Source organism: Emys orbicularis, chromosome 4 (assembly GCF_028017835.1).
Source record: "Emys orbicularis isolate rEmyOrb1 chromosome 4, rEmyOrb1.hap1, whole genome shotgun sequence".
Lineage (NCBI taxonomy): Eukaryota > Metazoa > Chordata > Testudines > Emydidae > Emys > Emys orbicularis.
Genome location: NC_088686.1, coordinates 21,538,483 through 21,550,534, shown reverse-complemented (window position 1 = coordinate 21,550,534; position 12,052 = coordinate 21,538,483). Strand labels below are relative to the sequence as shown.

At 40.3% G+C, this 12,052-nt stretch overlaps 1 protein-coding gene across 2 annotated transcripts in view; it reads left to right on the top strand.

The window, feature by feature from the left end:
* Nucleotides 1-12,052, top strand: part of MARK3 (microtubule affinity regulating kinase 3) — a 108,470-nt gene that overhangs the window by 85,060 nt on the left and 11,358 nt on the right. For both annotated transcript variants that reach the window (XM_065404475.1, XM_065404474.1), the window contains 2 exons: nucleotides 566-669; nucleotides 7,899-8,156. In XM_065404475.1, the coding sequence (XP_065260547.1) occupies nucleotides 566-669; nucleotides 7,899-8,156 (362 nt within the window). The remainder of the gene's footprint in view (nucleotides 1-565; nucleotides 670-7,898; nucleotides 8,157-12,052) is intronic.

Sequence of the window (12,052 nt, the reverse complement as noted above, 5' to 3'; positions counted from 1 at the left end):
TTATTTATTTACTTCCCCATTGTACTTAGCCACATCTGTTTGTTTCTGTTAGATCTTTGCTTTTCCTGTCAATTAACTTGTTTAGGGGCTTGATTCAGTTTCAGAAAAGTGTTTTAAGAAAAGATAATAATTTCCACATTCTAAAAGTCATAAAGTATCTTTCAAGAATATCTGGTAAAGGAACTACAGATCTAGATTAACTTCCATAAAATCCTCATTTTTATTTACATCAATAGTTGAGGGCATTTGTGATTAAAGTTAAGTTTACTCTGTTAACTCTTGTTGAATAGTCAAAATAAAATGAAATTGTGTTTCAAACAGTTCATTCATCTTAGCACTTTCTTAGAAAGACCAGCACAGTCACCATAACTAAAGCGTATTTCTGTTTATCTTATCTAATTTGGAAACAAATCAATGTAAGGCTTTTACTATAAGCTGTAGAACAAATTATAGCATAAATTTAAGGAAAATAAGGTCTCAACCACATATTGTTGATACTGATTTTGCCGTGAGTCTTGCACAAACTTTTTGGGTGGATTAATGCACATTGTATCTTTAATTGTAGAATAATACCGCACCTGGAGCAATGACACGCCGCAATACATACGTTTGTAGCGAGAGAACCACTGCAGATAGACATTCAGTAATCCAAAATGGCAAGGAGAACAGGTATGAAATTTCTCAAAGAAAAATTTGCTGTACTTGTTTTCTCATGCTTTGAAAAAGTTGTTGTATATGATTCAAAATGAAGCAATACCACTAAGTGTTACATTTTTCTCTTAAAGGTAAGTACGAATCCCCAGCTCGTGGATACTTGCAAGTACTTGTTTCTGCAGTATGTAGACCTGAAGTATTCTACTAAGATTCCCAAAATTTGTAGATACTAACTTATGGACCATGATCATATGTTCTGTGGTTGGATAGCCTATGTACACAGGTTAAAATTGAATCATTCAGTCATTCTTCTGGATATTTGGACAAGGAATGCTCTGTTTCAGTAAAAGATTTTTGGTTTTAAAAAATTAAAGAAAGGCATCTATTTGTATTAGAGGTCAAATTAAAACATACCTGAAAATGATGGTGTGTTTCTGTCTGTACATATTCCACTCTATGCTGTGCTCATTATCATGATATTGGAGTGTCATACTTTTAGAAAATTGCTGATTTATTCTAGAAAAACTGCCTTCTGCCTGACCAGATAACAGTGTGAGGCCTGTTACTATACTGTAGAGTTTATAGGCTCAGGTACCCCTTCATCATGTCACCCCTGAAACATTAAAATTTAACATAATCCTACCCTGTCAGGGGTAGAAGGGGGCAAAGGAAGAGGAACATATCAGTGTGAGCATCCCCTTCACCCACAGAGGCAGCTTGTCAAGTAGGATATTTAGAGTGCATGTGATTTCTTTATTGGCTGGAGTGCTAGTCAAGAACCCAGCCCAGTCCCCCATTACTGTGCTGCCTGGAGATTTACTGGTTCCAGAAACTGCCAAGCAGGGAGTTAATTTTGTTTTTCGGTCAGGAATTGGGGTGAATTTTAACTACAACTAGTTGAATTTGAAGTCTGCACCAGTTAGTTACAGTTGTGTGGTTCTGCCCTCCAGGTGGCTACAATCTGGGGCAAGTTGTTGAACAAATGGGACTGTAAAGACGCAACGCTCCTCTCTGAGGGCATGTCTATGCTACAAACTTAAGTTAACCTTTGTTAGTATCCACGGTAATTACTGCAGTTTTTCATGCCCACACTAACCTTCTGTCGATGGTGCGCATCCTCACAAGGAGCACTTCGTTACACTGACTTAAAAGCAGCAGTATGGGGGCTGAGAGCCTGGGCTCTCAGCTCGGCGCACAGCTCTCCGCTGGGAGCCCGGCTGCCCCTCTGGGCACCTCCGGGCTCCCAGCTGCCTAGAGCCCGGGGGGCAACAGGGCTCCTAGCCGAAAGCAAGCAACCTACCAACCTTTCTTGTCAATTTTACAGCTCCAGCAGGAGCTGTGAAATTGACATGAATGACAGCCAATGTAAGTAACGCAGTGTCTGCTGGAGGGTGTGTCACCCTAACTCCACAGACCTACACCTCTCATGGAGGTGGTGTTATGTCAGTATAGTAGGGCACTTACATCGGCGGAAGCAAGGCTGTAGCATAGACACTGACATAATTAGGTCGTTGTAAGCTGCCTTACGTCAACCTAACTCTGGAGTGTAGACCAGGCCTGAGTGAGGGTTTAGAATTTCATACGCAAATACGGGCCTTCTCCCTAAACTAAGGGAATGCTAAGTTTGAGGGGAGTTACATTATGCAGGAGATTTGGGATTACCAGTCAAATCAGTGGTGATAATTCTTTTGCTGGAAGTCTGGGGAAAAAAACAAATAGCTCCCTTCTCATCAGTTTCTTTCCATTGATCCCTATTTTGGGATCTCTCTGGCAGAGGAAGGGAACAGGCGTTTGCCCCTACACCCTCATGCTGTAGTCACTGTGTGAAATTGCCTTCATTTCACAAAGGGTATGGTTTTGCCTCCTGCTTTCTTCTCCAGCAGCATGTAAAGGAAGAGAGGGACTGAGTTGGACATGCTGAATGAAGGTTCGGCATCACCTCACTGGTGTCTGGGATAAGGGACATGACTCTGACCTTTGTCTCCTCCCACTGGCCTTCAGCAAGCCTGGCAGGAATTAGGGAGAATTAAAACCTAAGTCTAGATTGACTCTGCACAATTCTCTTTTCCCCCTGCCAACCTGGCCAACTAGGTCTGTAATTGACTAGTATGCAAATTACAGCCCTATTAAATAGTGGTGTCTGTCTCTCTCATCCTCCAATGACTAGTCCTTGTTAATATTACTAAGTCTTTGCTTGGGTTAAGGAAAGGGGTGGAAAACCTTTTTAATTTAAGATATGTTAATGTGTTTTTTCTGTCCAAGTTATTTTTAAACATGATGCTGCATGCAACCACAATGATGTCCAAAAGGTACAGTTCTGAACAGTTGCTGTACCACTTTAGAGAGATGCCACCTGGTGTCAATCCAAAGACATCTTTTCACTCACCTCGCACGCAAACTGCTTGGTTATATTCTGCATTTATTAATCTTGATCTTAAAACCGCTTTCCTGATAATTCAGTAACTTCAGGATTTTAATAGCTCTTAGGTAAACAATAGTCATTAGAAATATTTATACAATGCATGTGAAAATGTGTCCCTTTGTACCATTGTTTGTTAGAGCTCATTACTTGCTTAGCTGGGTAGTCTGCTCGGTTTCTTTTATAATCAGTCTTTAAATTAGCACTCTGTTTTGCAGCATCTTCTGGTCTACGAGGTCTTAAATTGAAATAAACTTCCGGCTTAAGAGAGTTCAGTGTTATCCTCTTGGTCTTCTGCTGGGAGCAGCTTCATTCTGTATTGCTGAGAAATTGCTCCTTTGTCTTTTCTGGCCTTGACTTTCTCAGTATTACACCATGCTTCAATAGACTTCATTTTGTCCAAAGTCAGTGCTGTACGGTACATAGCAATAAATAAACCAGGGTGTTGGCCCCACTGACCTTCCTAGACATATACGTTATATTCTGCAACTTATCTTCACTTTCAAAAATGCTGAACAGTCCTGCCTTCTGCAGCTGTCAGCAGGGAGGGAAATTTCTATTCTTGATCAGAGTGTAATGCAAGTAGTAAAACTATTCCAAACTTCAAGTTTGTTAGGACATACTTTGTGTCCTCATTAAGGCATTTATACTGTTGTCAGACATTTCACATTAGCTTTTACCACTCTTTACTTTTGGTTAAAACATGTTGGACTTGCTGTTATGGAGTCTATCCTTTGATATAACAACTTCATTATTAGGTTCCATAAATATGCAGGTACCACGGTAACTAGCAAGATCAATGTGTTAATTAAAAATATTAAAGTTTGACAGAATAAAACACAGCATTGTTAAGTTTGTCTTTATAACTAGAAATTCCTGGTTGTGATTCAGTGGATTTCACTATTTGTGCATGTAGCAGTACATCTTAGGCCTGGTCCACACTAACCCCCCACTTCGAACTAAGGTACGCAACTTCAGCTACGTTAATAACTACGTTAATAAGCAGGCAGGCTTCCCCGTCGATGCCGCGTACTCCTCTCGCCGAGCTGGAGTACCGGCGTCAGCGGCGAGCACTTCCGGGATCGATCCGGGATCGATTTATCGCGTCTAGACAAGACGCGATAAATCGATCCCAGAAGATCAATTGCTTACCTCCGGGTCCGGCGGTAAGTGTAGACCTACCCTTAGATTGGCACAGTCTGAGAATTGCTGCAGAGGGTTATAGAGTCAAATCTCAATATACTTGGTTGCTGTAGTTGGACATAAGCTGAACAGATTGCAGTATTGATTGGATCTAGAATAAATGCTGCTTTTTCAGTTGTTTTTTTTAATCTCTCCAATACTCTTATCTCTGAACTCTGTGAAAGATAAAACTCTAGAAAGATCTGTGGTGTTTTTCTTAGATGTGGATTCTGAAGTAGAAACCTAGTTTGTTTGAATTCAGGGTTTCTTTAGAAATGGGTTTTTTGTGGCTTTCAAATTGCACTTCTCTGTGATAGGAATTATTATAAGGGAGAACTGCTCTAAAGAACATTTCAGCTAAGATTTTAGGTTTAATATAATTGAGGATGTTGAGAATAGTGACCAACTGAACACCTGAAGAGCTCTTCTAATGTCAGGAGAGAATATATATATATATATATATATATATATATATATATATATATATATATATATATATATATATATATATATATATATATATATAAGCTTAAATGTGTTTCATGCCTTTCTTTACAAAACATGTCATCCCACCGCATGCTGCATACCTGTGCTCTTTACACCTTGAGTTTTGACATAGGCAGCATATTTTAAGAAAAAATAATCAGTTAGTATAGGGACCAAATATAATGCCTTCCCAAGAGCTGCTCTTTCTCCTACTCTGAACATCCCAGCTTGTACCATAGTTTGTCACAACTGTGGAAAACTGCTAGAGGTGGCTTATGAGGTTCATGTGAGTACATTGTTTGCAACACCTCACATCTTTTTATAAAGATTTTTATTGTAACAAAGTAGTAGTGTATCACAAAAGAAACAATTGCAAAACCATGTTGTTAGGAGCAAAGTACTTAGTCATCGCCATGACAGATGTGCAGCAAGCTTACAGACCAAGAAAGCAGTTCTAGCAGCAGGATATGACAGCACCAGGAGGATGACTTCTGACAAAGATGGGGTACAGAAGATTCTGAGGGAAAAGGCTCAAACGTTAAGCATCTGTTTGGAGGTAGGGGACCCAGTTTCTATAAGTCTCATAATGCCCTTAAAGATAGATAAAATTTAGAACAAATAATCCTAGAAAGGGGAAACAGTCAGTTTATCTTTGTAATAAATTGTACAAATTAAGTTTTGAACCTTTAGTGATCATCTGTTTCAGGATTATTTATCCCTTAAAAAGTGTTTATCTACTTGAGATGCTTGCTATTGAGATTGAGATTGCTCATGCAGCTCTCTGTTCATCCTCCTACAATTTCTTAACTCCCTGGTGTTGGGAATTTTAATGAAAGGCAAAATGGGTTGGGCTTCTTATTACAAATAAAGCCATTAACAAAAAAAGTGATTATAGACAGGGATGCTGATGTCTTCATCTGAGGAAAAACAAAAACCAGGAATGCTAAAATAGCATATCAGATCCATTCAGTGAAAGGCTTTTTTTAAAAATTACCCAATTTACATAAGAAAAAGCTCCACTAAAAATGACATGCATGTTGACTCTGAAACTTTTTTCAAAACATGCTACATAATCTCTAAATCTATGGTAGGCACCTGATAGTCTAATTGAACCAGCATCCTTGCAGATCTTCTGGGGTTCTGAGTTAACTGAATGACACAGACTCCAGAGCTTGTGCCCCCAATATCTGTAGCCACAAGGGAGTTTCTTATATATGAACATATGTAACTTTTTCTTTTGATCACATGGAACAGCAGGTTTAGAACTCCTGTTGCCAGATACTGAGTTACTTCCCTAAGCCTGAACAATGCTTATTTTTTACCGCCTAGTTTGAACTATGAAGCACCACATGACAGCCATCCATCCTTTTTGCTGAAGAAGATTCAATAGACCTTCCTTCAAAGCATGAATGTTAATCGATGTTCTGCTCAATGATCCCCAAGTACAAAGTATTCTTGAAAAATCTTGTCCTTTCCCTGCACAAAGATAATTGAACTGCCATTCCAGAACTCCAACACCCCTAGTCCTTGTAGCAGGGTAGACTCATCAGTAGGATAGACTATTAATTTGCTACTCTAGCATAGATATCCTAAGCCTTCAAGTCTGGGTTATGTCCATTAAGTCCTCAACCCATTACAGTGGTTGAGGTTTATTAAAATGAGAATCCCACTGGAAGAGCAAATTTTAAAAAAACCTGGACACTTTCAAGCAGCAGCAGAGTTCTTGACTGTAATTACTGTTCACCCAGGAGATCATTCCCAATCATTAGACCTGCGGTGTTAAGAATGTTTTTAAAAAGCATTTTTCATAGGAAAAATAACTGATACAATCTGCACCTTTATTTCAAATAATACTTTGGTGCAGATCACTAAGAATTTCAAGGCCCAAGCTTCCTATACGTCTAATTAGTCAAGACAGGTGTCCACAAGCTAATGCTGTCAATGCATTTGAATTATCACATTGCAGAAAAGGATGGTTTAAAAAAAACAAATATGTTTTAGTCAGTGTAAAATAGTTAATTGCTCTCTCTCCTATGCAAGTGGTGGTAACCCTTATATTCTTTTTGACAAAAGCCAGATGTTTGTGAGAAGTGTTTTCTTTTCACTATACACGGTAGTTTGCACTTTGTCATTGGTCCGTCATGCTGTTCTTTCTGCCTCTGCCTGAACCCAAACCCCCTCGCAGCCTGACCGAAATGTTCGCTTATGCAGCTAGCCCTGCCTCAGTTTGTACCACCTCCTCCTCCAGCATTCGGCTGAGACATCAGAAGTCGATGTCCATGTCAGCCTCTGTGCACACGAAGATGATGTTACTTCCAATAAACAATGACGCAGATAACTTCAAGCTTATGTAAGAAAAACTGAAATAATTGTGAAACTAAGTTTTACCTGCTTTTTAACTTTGTGCTGTGGAATTTTAGTCTTAGATTTGTTCTAGACTGTATTTTCTGCAAGATGTTTCCTAATTTTTAGTTTTGTGTACATTTATTGTTTTGTGGTGTCTGTGATATAATCCTACCATAGTGAACATTTAATACTTTTTTCATACTACTAAAATTATCAAAACCCCCCCTGTTCTTGAACACTTTCGGGGGGGATTATATTCTAATATTTTTGTACTGTTAAGAATTTTAATATTTTCAAGTAGATTGCTGGTATATAGAGTTCTGTTACAAGATGTTCACAAATTAGCAAGGTTCTCCACAGGCATAGAAAGGAGAAAGCAAGGTTATACATTATCCATTTTCCTCACACACACACCTGGAAGTAAGGTGGTTTGGTTTTTTTTGTTTTTTTTTTTTTTGGTCCTTCCTTCTTTCATCAGTTTTGTCAGTGAAAAACTGTATGCACAGTTTCCTCTAATTCCCAACTGGCTTGCTCAATATTACATTTTTCTAAATGCACAAATTTGTGTTTAGACTTTCTTTATTCCTAACTTTTTTGTAAAATATTACTTGATTCTGTAATGTGCTATAGTAACTTTTTTTTGGGGGGGGGGGCGTTTCTACAATGGCCTGTATAAGGATGTCTTTAAGTGTACTGTATTGTAGAATTTACAGTTGCACATTTGTAGGCATGCATTGTTTCCTGCAAAGCTTTGGGGTTTCTGTAAAAGATAATATGAAACTGTGTAATATGTTTTTGTTTCCCTCTGTAGCACTGGTCCTGATCAAAGAACTCCTGTTGCTTCAACTCATAGCATCAGCAGTGCAACTACACCTGATCGCATTCGTTTCCCAAGAGGAACTGCCAGTCGTAGCACTTTCCATGGTCAACTCAGAGAGCGACGTACTGCTACATATAATGGACCACCTGCCTCACCCAGTCTATCCCATGAAGCAACACCGCTTTCACAGACTAGGAGCAGGGGCTCCACTAATCTTTTTAGTAAATTAACTTCAAAACTAACAAGAAGGTAAGGCTTGTTTTAAAATAACAGCTGTAATAGTGAGAATTTTTCTTCACTTAGGTACTTCCCATTCTCCAAATACTTCATTTTAGTGCAGTTCAGTTCTATTCATATTCCTTGAACAATGTGTTTTAGCCATTTCTGCAATTTGAAATGCTAGATGTATTAGTTTTTGAATTTTTTTTTAGTTCTTTAGATCTTTGAAAGCCATTGTTCTTATAGTTTATAATTATAGTCAAATTGATTTCTGTAGGGTTACATGGGTTATAAGTTGGCAGAATTTGGCCTATTGTACTTCCTGCTAGGAAACATAATCAACGTGTCTCACCTTGATCTGTAACATACTTGGGCTCTGATCCTGCAGAGATTTTACGCACATGTGTTAACTTGACTGTTCATTGCAATGGTGTGGCCTGTCACTAGGACTGACTTCTGTCTGTCTGGAGTTTAATGACAGGTGGGCTAAGGAGCTATAAAGCTAGGCTTGCCAACTTTCTAGTCGCACAAAAACAAACACCCAAGGCCCCGGCCCTGCCCACTACATTCCCCCTCCTTCAGTGGCTTGCTCTCTCCCACCCTCACTCACTTTCACTGGGATGAGGCAGGGGATTGGAGGGCAGGAGGACTCCGGGAAGGGGCCAGAAATGAGAGGTTCAGGGTGCAGAAGGGGGCTCCAGGCTGGGGCAGGGAGTTGGATTGCAGGAGGGGGTGAGGGTTCCGGCTAGGGGTGTGGGCTCTGGGGTCAGGCAAGGGATGAGGGGTTCAGGGTGGGCTCAGGGCTGGGGCAAGAGATTGGGACTTGGGGTTGGGGTGTGGCTTATGTCTGGTGGCTCCCAGTCAGAGGCCCAGCGGGGGGGCTAAGGCAGGCTCCAGAAGCAGCCAGCAGGTCCAGCTCCTAGACAGGGGGCCAGGAGGCTCCATGCACCAGTCTCGCCCTCAGGCACCGTGCCCCTCCAGCTCCCATTGGCTGGTTCCCAGTCAATAGGACTGCGGGGGCAGAGCACGGAGCCCTGTGGCCCCCTCGCCTAGGAGCCGAACCTGCTGGCTGCTTCCGGGGCACAGCACAGTGCCAGTCAGGACAGGTAGGAACTAGCCTGTCTTAGCGCCGCAGCACCGTCAACCGAACTTTTAACGGCCCGGTCGGCGGGGCTGACCAGAGCCATCAGAGTCTCTTTTTGACCAGGTGTGCCGATCAAAAACCGGACACCTGGTCACCCTGTATAAAGCTTCCCTAATTTTTGAAAGAGTCAGCCTAGCCTAAAAGCTCATCTTAGACAGAAGCCTGCTCAACTCTTGAAAGATTTATTTGTGTGGCGCTTAGTTTAGGCATAGACCTGACACCGTCTTAAAAGTTATAGCCTACCCAAGGAGCTTAGCCTAAGCGGAGGCTTACTCCTGTTTTGAGGGTTTTTACTTCAGCAGGAAGTTATGACGTTCTAAATTTGCCATTGGTAACTTAAGTTTCTTCAGCTCCCACAGGAACTAAAATTTAAAAATCATGTTTTTCATATACATTTTAAACATTTCTGAATTTTTATTTTCCTCTTTTTGGTATCTGAGCCGATGACCCTATAGTTCATGCACGTTAGAGCACTGCATGACATTTGCGTGTTCATCTTCGAGCTTGCATATAAGTTTTTGCAGGAGTGAGGCTTTGGGTACTATCCACACACCTTCTGATTCTCTCCCTACCTCTGTTGTGCCTTTAGTAGCTTAATCTTGCTAAATTATTTATAGACTATTCCACTTCAGTCTTTGACTACTTGTTTTGTATTAGGCGTATACCCCACAAACATTAACTCATTCACTTACTTTCCTTTTTATAACCTTGTACACACTATCTCTCACAGTCTTCATAGTATCCTTCCTTCAAAACTATGTAGGCTAAGTCAACCTAATGTTTCCTCATATCTAACTAGTGATTCCAGTATGGGGAATTTTTGTTTTAAAATGTAGAAGTTGTCTGTGACAAATCCAAGGCCTCTCAGTCCTGAATTTGGTAAGCTTTTGCCCTGCTCCAAGTTCTCCCCTCTCTGCTGTACACCATTTTGACAAATTGCCAGGTTAAAGAGGGGAGATGTGTGGGGATTTTTTTTATAATTAAGATGTCTATTTTTATCTCAGTAACTTTTACCTATAAATGTTGGCTTAGAACAAAGCTTTTCTCATTCAAACATTAGCTCCTTTTGGAGCATCTTCTTCTGTCTGCACTATTGCTAGTTTTATAATGCTCTTCCTTAATGTTTCCATCTACCATTCAAAATGTGGATGTATTCATGTACTATGAATTTGTAAGCTTTGAGCTCTGCTACTGGAACCTATTAGAAAGCATTCTCAATTATTTAGAAGATAATTAAGCTTGTAAAAGCTTGAACTCTGGTTTTTAATTCGCAGCACAATAGCTTTTGACCAGACCCCAGTAAATAATTCCACTATCTGGGGATTATTTAATAAACTGCACAAAGGAAATATAAAATCTCAATTTCTTGTTACAGGTAACGTATTAAGTATGCATCCAGAAGCCCTGTTCAGAATCAGGCCCCCATCATGCTTGGTGCTGTACAAACTCATAGGAAGGCACCCCGTCCCTAAGGACTCAGCACTTTAAGTTTCTTCTTTCTCACCTTTGCAGAAAAACATCCTTTGAATCATAATCTTTTCATATCCTGCTTCATTTTTTCTATAGATAAACTCTTGTGACAATAAATTAATTATATTCCGGAGTGGGCAATTTCCCAGCATTTGCCACTAAATATAAATGCATCATTAAGGCAGTTTGTGACGGGTTGGGTCACAGAGACCCCCTTGGGACTGCCACCTGATGTGCTGAGACTACCTCTGAGCCCATTTTCCCTGGCAGCTTCGGACTTCAGAACCCTGCCTTGTTGAGCCAGACACGCTAGTCTGCTCCAACACAGACCCTGGGTCTGAACCACGTCCCCCAAAAGCTGCAGACTTAACTGAAGATGGCTTAGAAAGTCTCCTGTCTCTAGCACCCAGATACCCAGTTCCCAATGGGATCCAAACGCCAAATACATTTGTTTTACTCTGTATAAAGCTTATACAGGGTAAACTCATAAATTGTCCGCTCTCTATAACGCTGATAGAGAGATATGCACAGCTGTTTGCTCCCCCAGGAATTAATTACTTAATCCGGGTTAATTAATAAGCAAAAAGTGATTTTTATTAAGTATAAAAAGTAGGATTTAAGTGGTTCCAAGTAATGACAGACAGAACAAAGTAAATTACCAAGAAAAATAAAACAAAAATACGCAAGTTTAAGCCTAATACAGTAGGAAACTAAATGCAGGTAAATCTCACCCTCAGAGATGTTCCAATAAGCTTTTTTTACAGACTAGACTCCTTCCTACTCTGGGTCCAGCAATCACTCACACCCCCCGTAGTTACTGTCCTTTGTTCCAGTTTCTTTCAGGCATCTCTTTGGAGTGGAGAGGCTATCTTTTGAGCCAGCTGAAGACAAAATGGAGGGGTTTCCAGGGCCTTTTATATTCTCTCTCTTGTGGGCGGAAACCCCTTTGTTCTCCTGTACAAAATCACAGAAACAAGATGGAGTCTATAGCCACCTGGGCAAGTCATATGTCTGTGAATGATTCAGCTTTTTGCAGGCTGATGCCATAGTTTACATGTTAGTTTGGACATTCCCAGGAAAGCCTAGATGTGGATTGGCATCTCCCAAAGTCCATTGCTAGTTAAGTACTCCCAATTACTTGACTCACCCCTCACACTATGTTGACCAAATCTGCCTTATGTGCTTCCTACAACAAACACTTTAAATACAAGCATAGAGCCAACGCTCATAACTTCAGATATAAAAATGATGCATGCAAACATATAGAATGAATGTATTCAGTGGATAATAACCTTTGCAAAGATATGTTACA